Source organism: Leptosomus discolor, chromosome 8 (assembly GCF_034619465.1).
Source record: "Leptosomus discolor isolate bLepDis1 chromosome 8, bLepDis1.hap2, whole genome shotgun sequence".
In the NCBI taxonomy this organism is placed as follows: Eukaryota; Metazoa; Chordata; class Aves; order Leptosomiformes; family Leptosomidae; genus Leptosomus; species Leptosomus discolor.
In genome coordinates, this window is record NC_141398.1 from 35,772,037 (window position 1) to 35,797,210 (window position 25,174).

The 25,174-nt window shown below is 40.3% G+C and overlaps 1 protein-coding gene across 3 annotated transcripts in view; it reads right to left on the minus strand.

Moving 5' to 3' along the window:
- The window catches only part of DEK (DEK proto-oncogene), a 29,497-nt gene extending 5,292 nt beyond the window's left edge, over window positions 1-24,205 (minus strand). The window contains exons 1-11 of one of the 3 annotated variants that reach the window (XM_086469540.1): window positions 24,178-24,205; window positions 22,040-22,180; window positions 20,175-20,276; window positions 19,581-19,690; window positions 16,893-16,987; window positions 14,000-14,120; window positions 12,670-12,852; window positions 9,935-10,067; window positions 7,518-7,666; window positions 6,258-6,326; window positions 2,909-3,024 (exon numbers count right to left, since the gene is read on the minus strand). In XM_086469540.1, the coding sequence (XP_086325666.1) occupies window positions 2,909-3,024; window positions 6,258-6,326; window positions 7,518-7,666; window positions 9,935-10,067; window positions 12,670-12,852; window positions 14,000-14,120; window positions 16,893-16,987; window positions 19,581-19,690; window positions 20,175-20,276; window positions 22,040-22,169 (1,208 nt within the window). In that variant the 5' untranslated portion in view covers window positions 22,170-22,180; window positions 24,178-24,205. Of the gene's footprint in view, window positions 1-2,908; window positions 3,025-3,648; window positions 5,245-6,257; window positions 6,327-7,517; window positions 7,667-9,934; window positions 10,068-12,669; window positions 12,853-13,999; window positions 14,121-16,892; window positions 16,988-19,580; window positions 19,691-20,174; window positions 20,277-22,039; window positions 22,181-24,017; window positions 24,120-24,177 lie in introns of those variants that run through there. The other 2 variants (XM_086469538.1, XM_086469539.1) reach the window with 2 other exon arrangements.
- Between the last annotated feature and the right edge of the window lie 969 nt (window positions 24,206-25,174).

Genomic DNA, 25,174 nt, shown 5'->3' on the forward strand with positions numbered 1-25,174 from the left:
GTTCCTCAGAAGTGCTACTCTACAGCCCTCTCTGAGCTTTAAGTACTAACTTTGCTGTTATTTGGACAATACCATAATAGTCAGTGTCTTTTGCCTCAGAGGTTTACAAAGCAATTCATAAGCTTGTATCAGATTATTTCCCTTAGCCAGAGGAAATTTAAGCTAAAATGATAATTCTTTAGCACTGTCTGTAACTTTAAAGTAGCCAGAAACATCACCAGAGAACCACTTAATGCTTTTCACTGAATAACTGTTGTATGAGCATTTTGCAGGATCATGGTCCTGAAAGGTGCCTGCTAGCACAGATCACTAAGCACGTGCAAGCCTGGCTACATACCCAAAACATCTGAAATACAAACAATGACAAATTCTGATAACACTTATCTACGTTATAGTTGAATAGGAGGTTAGGTGCTAGTTTAGTGTAAGTCTGACTGCAGGCAACTTAAAAAAAAAAAAATCCTACTCCCTTTGAAAGTTTATTTCAACCACTAACACATGTAGGTCGGACCACTGAAAGCATTCTTGTGGGGAAGATTCACTGCTTTCCCCTAACCCTGTCATACTTGATTAGCAGTTCAAAGTTTGTATCCCATGCTTTGTTCTCCTAATGCTAACTCCCTGCAGGAAGTTATTTTCATTGCACCTGACACTGGTCTTAAGAAATGTTCATTTAATTTTAAGAATAACAGTCTTCAAAATGGAAACAAAACACTAATGGTGCTTTTAAAATAAAGTACAAATCAGCAGATTGCATCATACTGCCCTAAAGAATGACAGTCCCTCAAAAAAAATAGTTGGTGTGAGGGAGTATTTTTTTTCCTTTTAGCCCAGCTCTCAAAAACTTGGATCAGAACTGAAAGTGAAGTAGTGAGTCTACAACTGAGTGCAGTCCAGTGAAGGAGGTCAGGTGAAAAGGCAGGGCAAGTTATGCAGTATTGCCGTCCTCTTACCCCCAGGACCTCTGGAGATCATCTGGTTTAAGCTGCTACTTGGAACAGGGCCAGCGTGGAGCTAGTTGCTCAGCTGAGTTCTGAACATCAACAACAAGGATTTCACAACTGCTCTAGGCCCCGTTTCTGTGTGACCACCCTCATGGGGAAGCTTTTCTTTCCTGAACACCTAACTGCAATTTCCCTGGTGGCAGCTCGTGCCTGTTGCCTCCCACCCTCTCACAACACACCTCCAAGCAGAGCCTGGCCCTGCCCTCCCCATTTGGTAGCTGCAGACTGCAGCATGAACCCCCTTTACCCGTCTCTTCTTAAGGCTGAACAAGCCCAGCTGGCTCTGCCTCCCCTCCTACAGCCTGTGCTCCAGCCCCCTGGCCATCCCAGTGACCCTCCACTGGACTTGCTCCAGTATGTCAATGCCTGTCTAGCCCCAGGAGCCCAAAGCTGGGCACAGCACCCCGAGGCAGGCTCATGAGTGCTGAACAGGGGGCAATGATCACTTCCCGCACGCTTGCTGGAAGAGCCCAGAGTGCTGCCGCTGCCCCTTGTCACACGGGCACACTGCTGAACTGGGCTCAACTCCTTGTCTGCAGAACCACCTGCCCCTGCCTAGGTCCTTCTCTGCAAAGCTGCTTAGACAGAAACCGGTCTGTCTCTGCCTGCACTGTTGTACAGGGCTATTCCACCCCAGAAGCAGCATGCTGCATTTGCTTTTGCGGACCTTTATAAGGTCCCTGTCAGCCCCTTTCTCCAGCAAGTCAAGGTCCATCTGAATAAATTTTTTTAGACCTACAACTTCTAGCCTCTTGCTTTAATAAATACTTCCAAATTCAAAGGCAGGAGAGACATTTCATTGCAGAGGGAAAACATCACACTTGTCAGCATTCCAGATGTTTCTTCACTTTTTCAGCAAGTGAAACATTGATTTTACTAAATCAGTTTCCAAACTGTATTCTGGTGCCTTACAGATTCTTCCACAGTTCTCCCTAAACCACGAGAACTAAAATAACAACCACGACCAGAAGTCATTTCAGGAATGCTTTCATCTAGCTCAGTCGAAGCTACTTCATTATAGCCAACTTTCTGATTTGGAAAAAGGAATAACTAGCAGTCATGAGCTGCCCTCTCTCTGAAACAGCAACAGAGCTAATAAACCTTATTGGAATCACTGTGCAGACTGCCAGGGGCATTATTTGTCCAGATTAAGCACTGGCCTCCAAAAGGGTTATTTTTAAGTCCAGCTTAGCAGTGGCTAATCTAAACCCAGACATTCACAGATCTTGCTTTGTCATATGCCTTGTGACAGGATAATGCAGAAAGAACACAGATGCTATAAGCAGCCTGCTCAGGTCCAAGAAGGCTATTAGTCTAGAGCCTCGGGACAAAAGTGGGATGGCTCTGAAAGTTGTCTTCCTAATTTCACCTTGGTTAGGCATGCCTGAGCAGTGTACCATGGGTTACCACGTCACTCCAACTCAGCTGTTTTCCTAAAGACATGTAACCTCTCTCCACTCAAAACTTCTACCCTTCCCTTTCCTCTCCAGCCCTCTCCACCTTCCTTCTCCTAAAGGGCCCACACACTTGTTACCTCAAGTGCCATGCTCACTCATAAGAACAGTTGGTTATACATAAGCAAGTCATTCAGGTTAATTTGTGCGGTTTTGCAGGTCACCAGCCAAAATACTGAATACCAAAGACTTAACTAAATAGAGGAACCAATACGCTGGACTGTAGGAATTATGCTGTAAGCAATCAAGATGTTAGGACTATTTTTCTAGAATACAATATTCAGGACTCTTAAGCATCTGGAAGGTATACGTCTGAGCGCTTTGTTCAGTTACCTTTTATCCAGTTAGCCAGTTTCTGGGTTTTATGAGCATCTTTGTACAGGATTTAGAGCCCTGATCAGCTGTGGGTTTAATCCAATAGCATCAGGATAAGCAGGACATTTTATTTACCTTTTAGCATTGTCTTGAAGCCTTTCCCCCAGTTGTAGAAAGAACTGGAATCTTGTATCAGCTGCAGCCGATGGATCAGCAAGGAAACAACTCAGACACTTCTTTTCTGTTGAGGACTACACCGAGTTGTAGTTAAGAGATTTAAACAAAGTGGAGATTTAAACAAAGCATTTGAAGGATGCTGAGTTCACTTCCATTCCATCTATGCAATTCCAAAGTGGCAAGTAATGTGTATATACAATAAATAGAAGTACACTATCCTTTTGTAAGTTTTCTTTAGAATTTACGCTACAAAAAATGTCACTCATCTTAAAAAACACTTCCTGACCCGCAGAATTAAAGCTGGCTGGTATATTTACATAAAAAACACAATACAGTTCAGGTATTTGTAGAAAAACCCATCCAAAAACCCAACAAAATTTGATACAAGTAGCTTTTGGGTTTTAAGCAGGACTTGGAAACTTTTTATGTTTTTAATTGCAACTTAAAAAGTGTTCTTTATGCTAAGATAGTTTAGAGAAAAACACACACCCAAAACCACCCCAAAAACCCCAAACCAACCTCATAGAAGACATAAAATCTTACCCTGGTGCAAGGACATACATTTCAGCAAGAGTACCTTTAAAGTAGAGAAGCCTGCTGAATCAGGCTTGAATAGTTTCTACAAGATAAAGACAACAACCTCGTTTCTTTATAGATATTTTTTACTATACATTTAAGCAAATGTTAGATCATCAAAATTGATTTGACATTTTTGTGAAAGACATTTATTGAATACAAAACCCCCCCATTACATTCAGCCTTATTATAAATGATTACACGCAAAGAAATTCAAAAAGTGTGTGAAGATTAATAGTCTAACTGGCTGAACATTTTCAGAATTTAGCTCGTTTATGAATCCTTATTTCTCCACTGTACAATAATAAAATCCAAAAAAATACGCTTTGTCTTTCCAGCAATACTACAGTCAGAGAGAGTCTGTGCTCATGGCATTAATGGCAGCCCACACTTTGGCAACTATTAGTTTCATGATTTTAAGTGTAGGACTTCCCATATTTGCAACAAGGTTTAACCTAAACAACAACAATTTATGCAAAGAGTACAAAGATCTGAAAAGCTGTGGGCCAAAGTTCAAGACCGCAGGCTTAAAAGTACCATTGTCCATGTTGAGGCACCAAGGCTCAGGTTGAAGAGAGCTTTCCCATTCAGAAGAGAGCTTAACCACATGTCAGTGCTACCCGATTCAGAAGCCCCACTGTGGATTTCCAAAGCTATCAAGCCTCCCAGCTGTACATCTTAGATACCCACTTCTGAGATGCTAGGCCATCAAGTCAAGACACTAAAGTAAAAGATTTTTCGCAAAGTGAACTTTAGAAAGTTTCCTATAGCCTTTGGAGGGATTTTATTTACTATGTCAAGCCATTGAAACAAATGTATCTGTAGTCTTTTGTACAAACAACGCTGAAAAGCTTAAGTATAAAACTACATTTTCGCTTCTGTACAAGGTAAGACGGGGCAAATATCGTAAAACCTCAACTCATTTGTAGTTTCATGAAACTTCTTCATACCACTTTTCATCACAGCCTCACTGCTGAACACTGACATTTCATGTCATAAATCCTAAGATAACAAGATTAAAAAACTGATCTGCACAAAAGAAATCTGAAATAACTTTATATACACAACAGAAAGCCTTTTAAAAGTACAAAAATAACATCTATATGCCAATTAGTTACCATGCTTTGACAGTTCTCTCAGTGCCTACACATGCAAGACAGTAAGCTAGTTTCAGAATAATTCTGCATCTGTAGAATGGATCAGAATATAAAAGACATTAACATGTGACTAACTCTTGTTATTTTCAGAACGGATATGTATTCAAAATATCTTTATAATCAATACTGCAATATTCCAGTCTCTGCATGTATATGTGCAGATAAGCAACTTTCATCTTACTTGATTTTAAAATCTCCTGCAAGCTAGTAATCCACACTAAAAAGCTACGATGGTTCTACTGAATCTAGTTATACAAAGCAATTAAAAATGTACAAAAACTATAAAAAAGGGAACATTTATTGCCATGCTCGAAACTTAAGTTTATGTTCAACTAAAAACTGCATCAAATGCAGATCTGTTTCTGAAAAAAAAAAAAAAATTACACAAAGCAATTTACATCAACACTCTTAACATTAGATCAGCAGAATCAGCTCTGGCTAAATACCACAAGGGTAAGACAAATTAATTCCTTTTGCTGGTGCCTATCAGATCTTCAAATCCATGGGAATATAAAACCAGGAATCTTCATTTCCCACAGTCAAATCAGATCATGAAATCAACTGAAAAGAGAATTGTATTAGTTTTCTCCTTTCTCTCAATCCAATTACATACAGCCTCTCCCTTTTGCATCATAGTATCAAGAAAACACAGTCTACTTTTGCTATCACAAAAAACTGAGACCATCCCTACAGCAGACAAATCGCTCTTAGGCCTTTGCTGATAGCAACACATGTATGCACAGCACACAGACAGAACTACTCCTAGATAGCCATATACGAACATCTGCAAACGAAGCCACAAGAGACAGGAAAGTGACTTTATTAACTCTACTGAGTGAATCTCACTTCTCTAGCTCCATTTTTAGTTTGGGGGCAAGCAAAAGTAATTGAACTTGACGTTTAGGTTTTCTTGGGTTGGTGGGGGGTTTTTGGTTGGTGTTTTTTTTTGTTTTAGTTTTTGGGGTTTTTTTACAAATTACCAACCACAGACTGGACAATAAACCCTTTGTCATGAGGGCGTTACATATTAGATTAGGCCTGGTCTTCAGTGCTGCAAACTTAAAGCCAACATTAGAACTGTGCTACCAGCAGCACATACAGAGAACAGCTAGCTAGCTTTATCCTCTTTTGACTTCTCTCATTGCCAGAGCTTGCAGGTCTGCAGAGCTTAAACAGCCTCATGCACTGTTACCTATGAACATATGTGGTCAGTGCATCACTTACAGTGCACCTTGCAGCCAAGGCTGTAATTTAAAGCAAATGCATAGCTTTCAGAGAGTAAAAGTCATCAAAAGTTACGATAGCTTTAATTTTAGTTCTGCTTACCAAAGAAATTCGTAAAAGTAGTAGTGGCATGCTAAGAAAATAGAGTCTGAAGCAGTTATTTTTGAAAGAGGGATACAAAATAATAAAAAAATAATCAGAGCCAGAGTTCAGGTTTATCAGAGCACTAAACTTCCAATACTACACAGGAGGCTATTAGAACTCATGTAACAGGATGCCATGCCACTGTCTAATAGGCAGAAGAAATAAAAACCCAACCCAGAATGTTTTCTAAATTATAAAGTCTTTACCTCTTTGACTGTTTTTTTAATGAAGTCTTTCCTGTCAGATAAATCATAACTAGGATAGTTTTCATACACCTAAAAAAAAAGGTAAAAAAATAAAACAAACTTCAAATTACTTTCATTCAATGTATTGTATGATTAGAAGGAACTTAAATGAAGTTAGGGCACAAATTGGTGAGGTACTTCCAGCATTACAACTGCGCAAAAGCCCTCTGTTAATTACAGAAAGTGACAAGCTCATTTTGACCACATAAACCAAACTGAAACGCCTAGCTTGTCATGTCAGGCAAATAAGAATTCTCTAAGCTTTGCCTTACATGTTCTCTAAGCAGTCAGATACCCCTGCATTACTGCAGGAAGCTAAACAAATACCAAATTCCAAGACTTGCTTATTTTTTGGTAATAAGTAAAACTGAGATCCTTTCAAGTGACTAATACCAGAGTCAACATATTTGAGTGCTCTTCAAGAACTGTTCTTTGGTTAACTGGGTGGGAGAGGACCAAACAAACAAAAAACAGATGCCAACACTGACAACCATTGCAGAGTATTTTATTTCAATATGCCAAATTTCAGACTTCCAGAATGACTATAAACATGACAAAAAGTTTGTACAGAATATAAACACACGGTTTTCTCATAAGAATAACTTCTGGTTTAATTTTCTCCATATGAGTTCTTGGAAGTACCAGGAAAACAAATACGTGAGTTAACTGACTGTAGAAAACGTCACAGCTACAGAATTGTCTGTGTTTTGGTCATTTTTCCCCACCTTTCCCTTTTCCAGCCACATGGTCCCTTCCTGACAATTAATGGATCCCCTTGCTGAACTAATTCAACTCAGTAACAGCTAAGAACTACTCATTTTTTGCTGATAGATGAGAGTTGAATGCACTCATAAAGAGAACATATGAAGAGCAAGGTGAGCAGGAGAAATGTACGGGGAGTGGGACACAGCCCTCCCCTTTTGACAGTAGCAAGCTGCGCACTGTCTCAACATCTCAAATATTTTCACTTCAATACATGGCAGCTGTTTTGGAGGTAATACTGCTACTTTCCACATAGCTACTTTTTCTTTGGAGATTTCCTTTCTAATGTTGGGTAGCAGTGTTGCGTATCTTAAGATCCTTGTTATAGCTGTTGGCAAAAACTACCTTGTTTTCGAACCACTGTGCAGAGTGCAAGCCTCCACTGCTGAAACGATGACCCAAGTCAGTTCACAGACAACCCACTGCCTAAAAAGAGATTGCAAAACTGTATTTGCTTACCTCCTTGCAAATTTGTTTCATTGTGACCTCCTCCAAGTTTGCATTGGCCAACAAGTTCTTGACAGTTTCCTTCAGTTCTTCATCTGTGGGTGGTTTCTTCAGCTTTTTAATTAAAGGTTCATCATCTGAACTATCCTCAGACTCACTTTCTAAATATGAAGAATAATTCGAATTGTAATAAAAGACTTTCACTTTGCTTTCTTCCTCCAAACCAGAAGCCATCAGAACTTTCCCCAAACAGCTGATGCAGATGTTCTCTCTTAGAACAGATATCTTGCCAAAGCATCCATTTAAAGACAAAGCTAATGCTATCAGTACTACATTTATTTACAAATCCACATCATTGTTGATGAACTATCAGTTTAAAAATCAATATCTACTCTAGAAAGTATGGAACAGACTAATCTATCAAACTAAAAAAAAAAGGTTTATTACAACAATTCTAAATGGAGGTATTATGGCCCTAAAAAAAGAAAAAAGGACTTATTTGCTTTAAAAAGGAGTTTGGATATTTTTTTTTCCCCAGCAGTGCTGTGCACTAGGATCTTGTAATTTTGCAATGCTCTATTACTGAACTTGCTATCAGAAACACCATGACAACAAATGAACCGTTGAAGAGGCACGAGACACTCCTACAATCTTTTCCAGCAGCAAAAAAAATGGACTGAATGACTCCAACATCCACTCAGTTCCTCTACTGCCAACAAGACAAAATTCAGAGCAGATGCCAAACGATCTAGATAATGGGCTTATAGAAAGACCTACGGAACATTTTGATTTTTGTACTGCAAACATACACTCAAAACAGAAACACAGGAGTAAAGAAGAAATTATTACTATATTACACAGCATATATGCTAAACACATACCTAACATGTATTTTTAGACAGATATCTGTATGTGTTGATGGCAAAATGAAGCAGACACACACATAGCCACATTAGTACTGCCAGCAGCCAATCTGAAAGTACAATGAGTTTAGCACAGGCCAGTTTACTCTGCTGAGAAATAAAGCTATGAAAGAAGTTTAGCATAATTCTATGTCTAAGAGTTCAAGCATTCCTTTTCTTAATACTCTTGACAAGCAGGGCAATTAATCTGAACTGATGTCTGTGCTATAGTATACACAAGCCAATGCTGGTATTAAATGAAGCATGTTTGCAGTTTGGATGTATGCTGCATTAACAACTCATACAATTCTGACAGAGACATGGCTGTTATCTCAGAGTGCCAGAGCATTTAAGGTGGGAAGGGAGGGACCTCTAGAGATCATCTGTTTAAGCTACCACTTGGAACAGGGCCAACAGGGGTGCTCGGGCCCTGCCAGCTGAGTTCTGAACATCAACAACAAGGATTTCACAACTGCTCTAGGCCCCGTTTCTGTGTGACCACCCTCATGGGGAAGCTTTTCTTTCCTGAACACCTAACTGCAATTTCCCTGGTGGCAGCTCGTGCCTGTTGCCTCCCACCCTCTCACAACACACCTCCAAGCAGAGCCTGGCCCTGCCTTCCCCATTTGGTAGCTGCAGACTGCAGCATGAACCCCCTTTACCCGTCTCTTCTTAAGGCTGAACAAGCCCAGCTGGCTCTGCCTCCCCTCCTACAGCCTGTGCTCCAGCCCCCTGGCCATCCCAGTGACCCTCCACTGGACTTGCTCCAGTATGTCAATGCCTGTCTAGCCCCAGGAGCCCAAAGCTGGGCACAGCACCCCGAGGCAGGCTCATGAGTGCTGAACAGGGGGCAATGATCACTTCCCGCACGCTTGCTGGAAGAGCCCAGAGTGCTGCCGCTGCCCCTTGTCACACGGGCACACTGCTGAACTGGGCTCAACTCCTTGTCTGCAGAACCACCTGCCCCTGCCTAGGTCCTTCTCTGCAAAGCTGCTTAGACAGAAACCAGTCTGTCTCCGCCTGCACTGCTGACATCTTTACACAAGTATTAACATATTATAACTCAATGTATATATATCTTTTATGAGTATTGTCAGATATGAGAAAACCAATAGCAACAGGATGCATGTAGAACTCATATCCATGTTAACAAAAAACACATCAAGCTGCTGAACAAAGGACATACACAGTGGGACACGTATTATTGGATCAATTATAAAAAATTAACGTGAAGTCACTAACATAATTTTGCTAATGTTCTTCCAGCAGAAGGGAAAACTAGGCTGATACTTTCAGCCTATATGCAAATAAAAAAGTTATATATATGTACACAACAGAAATTACATGAAGTATACCCAAAGCAAAATTTTTTTTCTAATTACTGTTGTAAGGAAAGAAACATCAAGTAGCAAGCCAACAATTCACCAATTTCTACGTTTTTTCACAATTAGCTGCAAAGCTTGCTTTCCAACAAGCATACCAGTTAAGGTGCAACATAATGTATGATGAAAGATTTAAAGCATTTACCTTTTCTAGAACTGTTCTGATTTTTTTTAGTAGTGCTGCTATCTGCCTTCTTAACATTTGTACCCTTCACAGGTTTCTTCGCTTTGGAGGTAACCTTTTTAGATTTTTCTCTTTTAGATGCTTTTCTAGGAGGCTATAAAGAAGAAAAATAGAAGATTAAAATGATGGTTTTTACCCAAACAACCCGCACCTCTTTTCCACAATGGACACGATCCTTTCTGTCAATACAAACTACATCAGCAGATTTAATTACGCCATTTTACTAGCACTTCTACCCCTATACCATGGGGGGGACATGTCCACAAAGTATTCCCATATTCCTTTAAATTTCACATTGTCCTTCTACATGGGACTCTCAAACAGCTAGAACTTTTTGATGATACTAGTAGTTTGGTTGTGCTACAACCTTCCATTCATAATTACTTATAATTAGCTTATAAAATCACTTCAAAGATGTTCCTTTAAAAAAGGACATGGTACGTTGTGTTCAACTACTTCTAGATGCTATAGCTCTCTAAGACTACATGCAGCTAATTTTTTTTGCACTAGTTGAGGAGAAACTACATTAGCTAACCTGTAATTTGGCCAACTATGGTGACCAGTAAATCCCCAAATTTAATGCAATAAATTATCATCAACAGAAGAAACTGGGAACATAAATACAGACAGTATACACATATCACTGCACTGCATTTTTGGCACAAATTAAATGTGTGCTTAACACACAAAATCTTTAGACAGTACTTCTGACAAGGCTGAAAGCTTTCCTCGCAGAAACATGGAACACTGACCAGGAATAAACCATACTTCAGAGAAAGAACATCATGAAACAAAACAAACTAAGTAACAGGAACTACTGAATTCATAATTCTAATTTATATTTAAAACGGCAGCATAGTCAACTGAGCAAACAGTCACATCTAAACAATTAAGATTCGTTCATAGAACGTTTAGTTATATTGCACCCATTAGTACTCGGTGCAACTCATGAAAGCAGTATTTAATAAATCAGACTAATAAACCTAAATTATTTTTTAAGTGCTGCAATCTTAAAGCTGTACAAACGCAGACATTTTCCATTTCACCATTTCCTAATATTCGAACTAATTTGACATACTAGTGTTTTTGTAATAATTAAGCTTTTACTCCATGCAAGTCAACTTCAGTTTCTGAAGACTTCAATCTCCTTTGCTATTGTCTGGCAGACATATGTAACTCCTACCTTCTGAAAGAAGGCAAAGACCAGTTAGATCAAAGTGGCTTACTGTGAGGGATTTTTTTTGTTTGTTGGATTTTTTTATTGTTTTTTTTTTTTTTTATTAACTGAGCTCTTGAAAAATTTTCTGTAAGTAAACCTGAAGGCGATATTCCTCTCCTCACAGTAGGAAGACTGTTTTGCTGAAGAGAGGAAGAACAAATATAAAAATTAACTTTCAGTATTTCAGCCATCTTTCAATTTGCCATTTGTGGGGAAAGAAAAAGGCAAAATAGGAATTAAGTTTCACGGAGGCATAGGGAAAATTTCCTTGAATCATCTTTTTAAATTAAAACCAACACCTATCAAAATGACAGTCACAAACCAAATTGTTAAATTTACATAGATTGGCCTTTCAACAAGATTTTGGAGACTATTTTCTATAGCTCAGGCTACTTACTTAACAGCCTGTCACACTTACACTGCAACAGACAGAATGTAACCCAAGTAAAAAATGATCTTACATTACAGCCAAAGGTCCCATAGCTCACATAAAGAATTTTCTTGGACATCCAACAGTCAACTAACTGCTGTTTGTTGCAGGGCTGTGATTAAGGCTAAAAAGGCAGTCCCATCTAAATCAAAATATAGGATAAGATGCAGCCTGCAGCTCCTTCTAATTTTTTTCCTAGGCTTCAGGTAGATGGACAAATCAGCGTACACTTTGTACACAAATCAGCTGTACACTTGTACTGGCCCTGAATGTTTCATGTCTGTTCCGTGACTAAGTACAGGGCTGAAAGGGAATGTACAGGGAAAGGTATCTTGAACTTAAATACAAAAGTTCATGTCATTTCTCTCCTACTACGCAAGTCTAAAAGAAGCTTCAAAGAAAACAGAGAAGAACAGAAAGTACAGTGAGATGAGATCACTTTGGAGATCGCAGGGATCTCTGTAAGGCTGCTGACTATGTTGCTTGCTTTAACCTTGTGATCCAAGACACGGAACCCTAAAAGAGAGGTTAGGGCATAAAATCCAGGAGAAATATGGAACCAAGATCAAAAACCAATGCAGCCCGGTAAGTCAGGGACTTCTACTGAATTCAAAGTTAAGTTCTAGGTATCCAATCAAACACTATACAGGGAAAAAAAGACAGATAGATAGAGGGAATTTTTATGAAATTACAATAAAGTCATCATAAGATGATACAAGATATGCAATCAATTATGTTTGAAATCCTGGCTGCCCCAAAATGACATGTATCAAGTGGATTTATAAGGTGCATATATACATTCAAGAATCAGAATCTTTGCCTTTTATCTTATTGATTCTCTAACTTTAATGCACTAAGAAATTATGAAAATCTCTTAGAAACTGCAGATGTGTTCCCTTTTCTTTCAAACCATTCATCCACTTAAATACCACTTACCTCCAACTCTGCCTGTTCCGAGAATTACCCATCGATAACAACCACATAATGACAAATTGCAGACGAATGTTTTTAGCCCCATGCTGAAAAACAAACAAAAATCCTCATTACCTCATCTTCACTTTCCTTTTCTTCTGAAGAGTCATCCTTTTCCTTCTTTTTGTCTTCTTCACTACTGGATTCATCTGACAAGATCTCTGGGCACTTGGTGCGTTTTGCTTTTCTTGTTGTTCCGGCGCTACTGCGTTCTTTTTTGCCACCTTTGCTTGGCGTTTTTTTGGACTTTGGCAATGGCTGAGAGAAGGGGATGTGTGTCATCCAAGCAGGAATACAAAAGTGAATTTTGAAATTATCAATTCCTTCAAATCACACGAAAGAACAGTAAACAAACATAGAGCTCTCTAAGACTTGGTAACAAAACCCAGGACTATTTTCTGTACTACACTTAAGCCATAACATTTGCAGTAAGCAGAAATCCACTTACAGAGTAAAACGCAATTTCAGTTCTAAGCTAAGTACCCCTTCCACTCCCCTAACCAAACAAATCTTCAAAGGTTGAGGGAAGGGAAGCAAGAAAGAACAATCTAGTAGGAACCTTTTACCTACTTATGTCCTCCCGGCCCATAAAAGCAAGCTTTTACTTCTGGTAACAAATTAGCTGACAACTCTTCAGAAAACTTAAAGACAGGAATTCTGTCGTGTCTTATGCAAAACTGCATTTTGTTGTCACTCGGTATCAGTGTCCCTAAGGCAGCACGCAGAACCCTTGTTCAAGTCACTTACCAGTGTTTGCCGGGAATAAATTTAATTTCCTGAGCAACAGCCTAACTATTTAAGTATTGCTTTTAGATTAAAAACTGAAGGTCCAAGAAGACTAATAATAGTTTCCTAGTCTTGGCAGCTGAATTTAATGCACTAGCATATACTAGTTAAAGCAAGCTTTCCTAGCCTTTCAACAAGTCCCATTTTGCAATGACCAAATGTGATTTCACACACACTTGCCAACTTATAGCATACCCAGGTAACATCTGACAGCTTATTTCATGCTTTATTTCCTTGCTCTAACACCTTTTCTCTTTTTCTTTCTTGCTCACATATTATGCCCATTCCCCTCCATTCAGCCACAAAGCAGAAGCTACCTCTGGTATTTGGGTATGGATATCTCTAATCAGCTTCACGTGTTGACCACAGACGCTTCTGTGCGCTAGGTGTGTAACAGGCACGCTTATACGTAAGCTTAGGGTTTCTACCCAAGTCCTCACCCCGTTATGGATGCCTGCAGGAGAAGAGCTACTGTCTTTCAAGAAGACATCGCTACTTCAGTAAGTTACAACAGCAATCATATCGCCACTGGTAACAAGCAAATAATAAGCAATAGACACAACTGCATTTTCCAGCAGAACAGAGCTATAAAAGCAAGCATAAATAATCTGCATCTCACCTTGCCTGAAGATTTTGGGTGCATTAAGAAGTTCAAGATTCTGGTTACGAGCTCACTATTAACTCCAGATCTTTCCAAGTCAAGAACTTCACAGATACTTTTCAACATTGCATTTCTAAACCTGACAAGGGGAGGGAAAAAAAAAAAAAAAAGAAAAAAAAGAAGATTCAGTGTCACATCCTAAACAATCAGTCAGCATTTGACTGCTGGAAGCTGCTATCTGGTTTCTGTTTGCACCCTGACAAGAGACATGAATATATACACTTAACTACGTTTCCAGTCTTATCTATAGTTAAGCAAGAACCATCACCACATTACATAAAGCAAAATAAAACAAAATTCCCAAATCCACACGTATGTAAAGCAGGATATACAAAATGTCAGAAAATCTTAGCAAAAATAAAAAATCTTCCCCAGAATGTCTCCTAATCTACACATCGGAAAGAATCAATCTTGGAAACTAAATCCAGTGGGTACAAGACTTGAACTCTAAGGGGGCGGGGGGGGGGGGGGGGGTGTCTCCCTTTATTTTCTCTGGCTCCTTACCCCTTTATGGAAGTACCTCTGATGAAGACAGAAGGTTAAGAGAAACTTTGACATCCACCCCCTTTAATCTGAAAGGATCTTGGACCAATTGTCCCACTTTATCCTTTGTCTGACCAGTACTGAAAAAAGTGGAAAGTGTCAAATCCTGTGAGGGTGTGACATCAGAACGCAAGCTTAATGAGATTTAACACACAAAACAAATACCCAACTTACTCTACCTGTCACCTCCCTTCAAATGCTTACAACTTTCCTCTTCACCCATTTTGTACAATGCTGCCTGAAAAGTGGATTCCTTGTCGAACCATTTTTCACAAGTCTAATAACATATTTCTGGTAATCAAAGTCAAAGGAAACTTACTTTTCACTGTTTATTTAAAAAGTCAGTGCAACTATTTCATGGCAGCCTACAACTTCTCTAAAGTAGCATTTAATTTCACTGTCCCTTTAAACTCAGAGATTTCTAAGGGGGCAGAACAATTTTGTGCTCCCATATTTTAGGGCACTGGAACAGAAAATCTTAACTGGCTCAGCACATCTCCCTGCCTCAAAGTACAGTTCATCCACCATCCTTCCAATGATGAAGTAAAATCCTTCAATCATTTTTCTGGACAATGTTATAAAAATGTGTGCAATCTTAACATGCAGGAAGCCTTCCTGTTTAGCTTTTGGGGATATACTGAGTATTTGTAAAGTATTCCTGCAGAATCAAAAGTCAGTCTCTCGTATTTTAAGAGACAATAATACCATAGAGTTAAAACCACTTAACAGGTTTAAAAACTGCATAGCATCAAAGTTTCTGTTTCAGGCTTTCAAAACCTTGTATACTGAACTTAGGATTTCACGGTTCTAGTGCTACCTTAACTAAAACTCTTTATGACTTGTGTTATATGTGGAATTTGTCCTTGTATTTTAACTTAGGTTAGAACAAATATAGATAAAGAATCACCTCCCAAATCCTTTCATATTTTTAATGCTATGAAGGTACATCTGCAGGTAACAGCAAACAATGTCCAAAGTATTAAAACGCAGTTCAAGTGTGGAATAACAAGTGCACACAAGTTTTGAGTCAGTACCTTCCATAGCAAGTAGTTCTGATGTAGCAAGTCCAAGAACTCTAACGCACACAGCAATCTCAACCCTCCTTCTTAGTTTATAAACTGAACAGTAAAATTCTGCAAATTGAGTTTTGTCCTTTGTTCACCTTGGTCAATGCTGTTAAAACATGACGACAAGTGTACAGCGTGGGCAGAAATCAACCACAGAGTCAGAATAAATTAATAATCCTATCAGCAGTGTTTCATACGCAGCTATGAACAGTAGCAGAACTAACCACACTAACACAAACACACCGGGCTCTACCTTGGTATGAGTGACAACGCAACCAGTTTTCAGTTTGGTTATTTTTTTTATTTGCTGAAAACTGAAGGGTAAAAAAACTTAACTAGCAGTTCTTTCATATGGGAAATATGAAAAAAATGTGCAAAACCACTTTATTTTGTGACCTTTCGCAGATAAGGGGAAACATTATTCAATTAAACTAGTGGGAAATGGTCAAAACTCATCCTGAGACAGAGTTTGTCTTGCAGATAAGGATGTATTTGACAAACTCTACTCCTAGAAAGCTGTGTATCTGAGGAAGGAATATTTGCAAGTTCTAGATTCTGGAAGCCTTCCCACTGCCAACAAACTGACATCAAAAAAAAAAAAGATTTAAAATCAATTGTGTAGAAGTTATTAGTTCTTTCATTTGTTACAACTAGCTGCACAAACATGCAACAACATTTTTAAACCCTTTGAGGCCAGTCAAAACCAAGCTGCACAACTTCTGTTAATAGAGAAGCAGCTTATGTGGGGAGACAGTAAAAAAGGAAAAAAAAAAAAAGAAAGATTTGTTGGACTAGTTGCTACAGCAACTGTAGGAATAGGAGTCAGACTGTATGTTTAATACACAATAAGAAAAATGGCTTTGATTCTGAAGGAGGAAGGTTTTGAGGCACAGAAGGATGCAAGTTTGCATCATGAATAGAGCACAAAGTATTCACAATACTGTGCTTGCCCTGGGGAAATAATGTTTTTCCTCTCACTTGACAGAGGTATCTGCTAGTCAGCATGCAATAGTTAAATCCAAGACCAGGAATTGTAAATAAAATGTTCAAAATTTAACTCTTCTTAGTATGTTTCAAGTTGTTATGAGAGACCGGTTTGATTAAAATGAGCTCAGAATCAGATCACAGAGGTCTAGAAAGCAGCCATTCTGCTTACATTTAATCTCAAGTAACATTTTGAAAATAAAATGGAGTGTTATACTGTGAGTGAAGCTATGTTAAGTAGCAATGGAGACAATTACTTTTTTAACATTTCTTCCTTCTTTTTGTACTGGTCACTTCCTTTTTCAAATGGGAACCCACTGAACTGACCCACATTCTTCTTTAGGGAGGCAACCTAGAACAGAACACACAGATAACTTTCCGTTGCAAGTAGTTTTCATCCAGTTACATTTGTTAACTTTTCATCCATGAAAAATCTATTCTAGCATTTAGCTTTCCATTGACAAAAAGTTATACCCTGTAAGTTACAACCTATATGGATCATGCCTTTATGGATCTCATGACAGCCAAACTGCAACAATTCAGTTCTTGTGATCTTGGTACTTTTAATAACTTACTCTGTAAAATCACCTGCCATTTCAGGCTTGTCTAGAACACACTGCATGATTATTTGCAGGTTTGTGCAACTACGATCACATGAAGCCCGTTGTATGCTTTGTACCATGAGGTTTGTTACAGAATAGCGAATTTTATTTTTACTATATAATCTGCTAAAGCAGATTTGCTTTACTTGTTTTTCTAAAGTCTTACACAGGACCACAACTGTACTTTTGAACCTTTTCTTTAGCGTGATCAATTTTTGCATTTACACACCACCCAATTTACAGCTACCACCATACCTGCCACCTGAACAGGGTGGAGCTTTCATCACCACAGCACTTGTAATGGGAAAACTGCTCCCATCAAGATCCCAAATTTATTCAGTTCTTTGTTTTCACTCCACCTCCTTTCACCAAAAAAGAAGTTAAAAAACATCCCCAAATCTTTCATTCTTCTGAGATCTTTTTAACACTATCAAGAATAATTTGAACTCACTTTCAATAGTTTTACAAATTTTGTTCCTGGAGTTTCTCCACTAGTTTATAATTTTATCAAAACTAAGCTCCTTTTCCAAAGAGAATTATCTTTATCCAGCACCTAGAGGAAATTTGCAGATGGTATTGTATTTCTATTAAAAACGTTAATTACGATCCAAAGCACACACAGAACATGCATACAAGACAACATCTGATCTTCACTGTATTAAACTGCATCCCGAGTTCCCTACAATTCTGATTAAATGTAGTTTTGGATGAAACCATACCGATACACTTCTGAGCAAATAAACATATTCTCATATCTTTGGACTCAAACTATTGGGACACTGCACCAATCCACCTGGACTTTCCAACAAGTCTATGTCCAAAAGACTAAATATGGGAGGGCAGAGCAAAAGGGGGGTGGAATTGCAACCAAATAATTGGTGGGAGGGCTAAAGTATGCTTTAGGAGCGTTAAGAATCAATTTACAATTATATCATATGAAACTGCAAACAGTTGCGTGTATTAGTAGATTAGATTATTTATTATTGATCACTAAATCATGGAGTTGTTAGATCCTTAGTAGTGTGTTGCATAATCAATAAACAGAGTCCCTTAAATCAATTATACCTCAGACCTGCAATCCCAAGTGGGAAAGATGGACTGAGGTAATGGTATCCCAGTACCTCCACCCAAAGACAGTAGAAAAGTGTTACTGTTTCATGAAGGGCAAATGGATGCTGTTTGACGACTTCCACAGTAAATCCAGTTAAATCAGAAAGTTACACGGTTCTGTCATTGTACCTCTCCTATCAAACAACTAAATTCTATTGCAGGTCAACGCAAAAGTTCGTAAAACTCTACATGCACAGAGTCAGAAATTTTCTAGTCTGGTTTATCACCATACTGAATAAACTGCACATTTCACAGAAGCAGGTTTTATCGAATATATACTGTTCTTTTTCTGAATACTTGAGGCAACAGATCTTTCTTTGCTATTTAAACAAGCATTGCATTTGCAGAGGTCTGAGATACTACAGCTAGCATGCATCCAGTACCATTCAGTTCCTGGTTTCTGCACTAGCTGTTCAAGTTTCCAAAATACACAAAGAGATTAAAACCAAACTCCTATAAATATGATAAGTGAATTGAAATAGTGAAATTCAATCTGCCAAATTTCCCTACATCCATTCTACCTCTATTAGAAAGGAAAGCAGGTCGTATTTACTCTGAAATTTTAAGGCGCAATCACTGATACATGAAAGACTTCAAGAAAGATTTGTTATTATATTTTCTTTAAGTTTCATCCTTAAATACAAAAGCGAGCATAGCAGTTTTTAACTAGTATTTTAACTGTTTTAGATAAATGTGACAAAAGTCACTATTAAGATTTTACGTATAACGTAGTTTTACTTTCTACTGCTTTGCGCAAACTAAAGGAGAAAATGACTAGGTAAGCAGCAATGTATTAAAACCCACTACCAGGTTTCAAACATAAAAGAAACAGAAGTATTAAGAAAGAGCTATGTTGAACAAAACAACTATGTGGAGTATTTTGACTATGATCTGCATCATGTCAGAAGCTTTTAGCACGTGAAACATAAATGATTTCCAACTCGTCCTCATAAGGAAAACCACCCCTCTCCCCCTAAAAACAAAAAAATTTAAACCCCAAACCCATATTCAAGCAGCCTTACAATTCAGTACACCTTTCTGTAGGATTTTTATAGGGAGTTAGAAAAATTTATGGGCTTGCTTAACTGGTCCTGCAATATTCACTAAGTAGTTTGTAATAAATGACACTGAAGTAGTAGAGCCACACGTACAAATGTAAAAAAACCTATACTACAAACATTGTCACTACGCATGAGAACTAATAGATACACAAGATTGATTTTAAGGTCTTACAGTGCCTGGCCTGTTGTAGAGGAGTTTGTGCAGGTTCCTAAGTTCGTCTGTCTTCTTTTTACTCAGAAAGAACTGTATCCTTTCAATTTCACAGAGTTTTTGTCCTTTTCCTGAAACAGTTAAAATCAATTATGCTATTCATCACATCTGTATTCACCTATGTGTCTATAACTTCAACTAACTACTGTTTTTTTAAAAAAGCAAAGTTATTTCAGCATAGCATTAGACATTATAATAGGTCCAACATTAACCAGGCCTTTTCCTATAAACTAGGTATCCTGACGGTCTCTTTATCTTCCTTCCTTGATACTACCTAGATGGAAGGACTTGGCATTTCTTTTTATTCTAGCTGCTCCTGCCTTTGTTAGCTACTGAAGACCCTATTCCAGGTTAAGTCTAAACATTATATCACTTTTATGATTTAAATGGATGCTACAGAATAGAAGAGGGTTTCCATATAACTATAATAGGCTTACTGTTTTAAAATGGATCACGACTCTTAAATTTGGTCTCATCTTCACCAAATTTGATCTTTTAAGAGGTTTCATTATCATTCCCAACACTCACAATTCTTATGCAAGAGGACAAGCTTACCTGGTGTAATCGTAAAAGGTTCCTTTTGCAATGAGGACACTTGCATGGTCAGTCGGTCTACCTTCTTCTTCTCCCTTTTTCCCTCAACAATTAGACTCTTTTCTGCAAAAGACAGCTGCCTTAAACATATTATTTTTCACTACATGAGCAGATTCTACTGCAGCAACAGGCAATACAACACTAAATCTCTGAAACAACAAACCAGAAATGGATAATTGTATAACCAGGTGCTACGGCACTTTCCAACCTTCAGCTAAGAGGTCAATGGGATTCTATGAAGCCGTATATATGCAACTAGAGGAGTCTCTAGTTCTTAACCACAATCCTGTATCCAATCTAACCTTGAAGACCAGACTGGGCATTTCCTAAAGGGATCTTCAGCCCACAGTGGAGGCTGCAGCACTGCACATTTTCAGCAGCCCATCCTTTTCTCCCTTCACTGCCTTTCTGAGGTGTGGAACTGACACTGTTGGCACGGTCTCCTTCTTGGACACTGCAGCCCCTATACGCACGGCTCCACTTTAGCTCTCTCCAGGAGAATACTACCACGAGATGGGCAGAAGGAGAGCCCAGCATGCCTGCAGACATTTTCTCTTCCCACTACTGGGCTGGAGGACCCACACATATCAGCAGAAGAGGCAGAAGCACAAGCACTGTACTACAAAACAAGTGGGACTGTACTACACCTCACAGGGCTACGCAGTTCAGCACTCTGTCACAAATACTACAAGAATATTACTACCAGTAATTCTTGTACTGCTTAGGAATGACTACATTTGGATTGTTTTATGTATACTTTGCACATCACCACTTCAATGACACCATGTCAGGAGAACCCAAAGCTTCACCTGAACATTTCATACTAAAATATTTACTTCAAACCAAACTGTCTTTAGGGCTAAACAGATGGGCTATCCTGGATTAAACATCTGAAAGCAGCTTCAAAAATCTGTATGAACATCATCAGAACTGGGTATATATCCACTGAAAACAGAGTGGAACATAACTTGTGTGTATAAAAAAAACAGCTGTTTCTAGAAATCTAATTCTAATTACTCTATTGCTTCCCAAACAGCACAATCTCCTTCCTTTCTACTACCTTTTGTACAAACTTCAGCTCTTTTATGAAGCCAAGACCATTAGTGACTTAGTTTTCACTGGGCGATACTGCAGCTCTGTTTCCATGGATGCTTTCATTTGTGAAACAGGTGCCCAGAGATTTCATGCTGGAAATTAACAGTTTTGCACAATAGTTCCTTCATCACATCTTGTATTCCTTGACTACCCTCTTCAGTTACGTGCCACAGCACACAACCTGCCTTGCTTGCCCGTCCTATGATATCAATGACACTTATTGACAAAATTAGTCAAACGGAATATCTCTCCAACGTAATTAAATTTTAGTACTCACTAAATTAAATAATTGTAGTTAAGCAAAGACATCTATATTGCTTCCGAAGCCAGAGCAAAGAATTTTTAAGTTTCTCTCTTTTACAAACATGGAATACTTCAGAGCATTACTGGCAAAAAATAATCCTTTTCTGAATATGCATTTTCAAACAAATAATTTGATAAAGGACACTACCTCTTACAATTATCTAGAAGTTATACAACAAGAACAAAACCCACTAGCAGAGGAATCCAGGATGCTGGCAATTCCTTCAGTCTTCCCTGAGGAAAATCAGCATCGCTGTTTCTAGTGCTGCCTGTTATAGTCTGCTAGGCAGCAATTTATGACCCATGAGATAGATGTACTATGGAATCTCCTAAACAATAATTGTACAATTAGCTGAGATCACAGCAGACTGCGTGCAGTAAGCTTGGCATTTTTTAAAGGGCAACTTATTCAGTGCAAAAACAAGTACCTTTTTCTTCCTCCTCCTCTTCTTCTTCTTCATCTTCATCACTTTCCTCAGCTTTGTTTTCAGTTTCAGGTTGTTTCTCATCTGCTTTTTCAGATGACATTGTATCTTCTTTAGATGAAACAGAAGACATGTTGTATGGTTCTGTAAAAAAGGAAACCACCATCAGTATAGCATTATACATGAAAAATACACGAATCTTGCTTTTTAAGAAGTCTTGTACCGTAGAAATAATGGCATACTACTCATATTGTGATTGTTCACGTTCTTTCAGACACTAAAGCATTCTCCACACACACAACCCACAAAAGTTTTCAGGAGGAGTTGCCATCCATTCTGCAACTAGCCTGGTTAAGAACAGTTTAAAAGGTTATAAATTCTTTCCACACACAAGTCTTCAAGCTTGCTTTGTGAAGCATTAAGAAACAACCACTCAAAGCAGCTGATGCTGTTATCAATAGATAACGGAACATAATAGATAACAACAGATAATATAACTGTAATGTGTTAAGATACCGCAATCTTAGTGCACTGTATTATAAACTGAATAATTATTTCTGATCACGGTTAACTATGCGTACACGTTTCCTAGTAAGTTAAATATGCTACGCATTTAGATGTGAAATGGGAACAGAAAAATAAAAAATAAAAGTTACGAGCAATTCAGAAAAAAAATAACAGTGCTTTCAGAATTCAAATAGCTGCGACATCTTAGGGCTTGAAAATGCTTTTTGGTTTTAATCCACATATCTACAACAGAAAAAGAATAAATGGTTCATACTTAGGATATTTAAGAGGAGTCTTTTCTTAGCATTTGAAGTGGCTTAAATGTTAACTTTAAAATACCTCACTTTGGCGAGTACCATTTCCCTACCGACAGAGAATCTATCTAACAAAGGAAGATAATCGTATCTGTTCATTTTAGAAAAATTTCAGCTTTCAAAATCTTGCACTGTTTACAGATCTGGAATAAAATACAGCATCAGTTTTATAAGCCCTTGTGGAAAAAATATCACATGATTGCCCATTTTCTTTTTCCAACATTAAAGCCAACAATATCTGCAAAGGGTCAGACTCAATAAACAACAATGAAATCAACTGCTTAAATGCAATATTAGCAGGTGCCAAAGAACAGCAGCACTCCAAATGACAAAAAACGAGTCATATTACCAAAAGTAAGGGGAAAAAGAGTTTACTACTCTCCGCTAAATCACGGGGGGGGGGGGGGAGTCACTACCAGTATTTCATCTGACATGGAAAAGTAAGGCGCCGATTTCACGATATTACTCTCTGAATTTTACTTGTCCGCACAAGTGAGAAACCTAGCAAAGTACATGTTGTCCTTCCTTCGCCTTTCAATGGGACCAGAGGGGGAACGGGAAAGTAAGAGACTTTTTGGCTTGTCAGCAACCAGGTCCGTGAGGACGAGTTGCTCAGGGAAAAGGGTACTGGGACCCACCTTTAGGAAGACTTTACGTGGTCGGCGTTTCCCGCCGGGAGAAGCTGTCTCGCAAGCCGCCCCGAGCAGGCTACTCGTGCACAACAGCACTCCCACCCTCGTCCGGGACTTTTCACAGGCGGCCTCGCCAGCCGTCCCGTTCCCGACCTGCGACCCGGAGGCCGGAGAAAGCGACGACGATGGGCAGCGCCCGGAGGAGCCGGCAACCAAGGCGAAGGGCGCCGGGGGCAACGCCGAGCACCAATCCCCTCCCCGAAGCAGCAGGACCGTTCCGCCTCCCTCCCGCCGCCGGGATGGACGGAGCGCCCAGGAAACACAGCCCGCCGCCCCGCGGGGGCCTGGAGGGAAGGCGGCCCCGCGGCGCCGGTGAGCGCTCCCAGCGCACCACAGTCCCCCTCGCGGCGGCGCAGCGGCCCCGTTTCGTTTCCCCTCATCACACGCCTCGCTGGGACGGCGCGGCGGGAGGAAGGGAGGCGGGAGAGCGCTCTCAGGCGCCGTTACGGCCACGGCGGCAGGACCCACCTCAGCTCGAGCCCCGGCTTCTGGCTTCTTCCTCGGGCGCGGCTGCGGCAGCAACGGCGGCTAGAGGCGACAGTCACGGAAGGAAGAAGGGGGCGGGGCCGAGCGCTGGCTCGCGCCCCGCCGCACGACGACACGCACACACACACACACACACACGCACCCCGCCGAGTCGCGCGCTGCGGGCCCACCGTCGGCGGTCACACTCCCTCTCTCTCTCACCCCCGGAATCAACAAGGTTTTCAAAATGGCGGGTTCTCGGACGGGGAGAAGGAAGCGGGAAGGCGACGACCAATCAGCACCCGCAGCCAGGCCGGCGCGGGGAGGTGGCCGCAGGGGAGGGGAGGCTGCGCGCGCAGGGAGGACTGTTTGTGGCGGGGTGTGGGGATGTGCGTAACGTGCGCGTGCCCATCGGCCCGGCGGTGCCGCCCGCGGTGACGTCAGGCCACGCGCCCCTCCTGCCAGGGGGCCGTTTGCTGAGGAGGAGAGCGGGGTAGGCGCGCCGCCGCGCCCGCCGGGCGCCGGTTCAAAGCGCCCTTCCCCTCCCGTGCGCTTTGCGGTGCCGCCCGCTCCGCTCCCGCGCGGCCGGGAAGCGCTTGGCTGGTCTGGTGCGTAACGGCCGCGGCTGCCTGCGGCTGCGGGCGCTGGGCTGAGTGAAGGACTGCGGCTGACGGAAGGGGACGGCCGCCGAAGGCAGAGGCCGGGGCTGCAGAGGGAGGTCTCCTCCGTGCCCCTGTGAAATGTGGGCGTCCCAGGCCGGCCCCAAAAGAGCAAAAGCCCTGTCCTGCTCCCCTCGCCTGCCAGTCTAAACCATAATCTTCAAACCACTGGTGAGGAGGCCTGGCTGGGCTTAGCAGGAGTCGGGAGCACTCACGGCACGTGTTGGAGAAGGAAGTAGCCCAAAGTAGCCAGTGTAAGTGCCTCGAAGCCACGTTTTACTGACAGTGGCTTTTTGGCTAGTGTGTGTAGCTGTAGGTAGGTGCCTGTTACTTTGGGAGGGACCAGGTACAGAGGTAGGAAGAGAGGAAATGAGAAAAGTGATACACTGATGTGATTGCTAATCTTAGGCATGCGTAAAGCACAGTCATGCAGAATTGGTAATAAACTAGGAAACGTGTAATATAAATGCTACAAAATAATAGAATCTGGAATCAGAAATG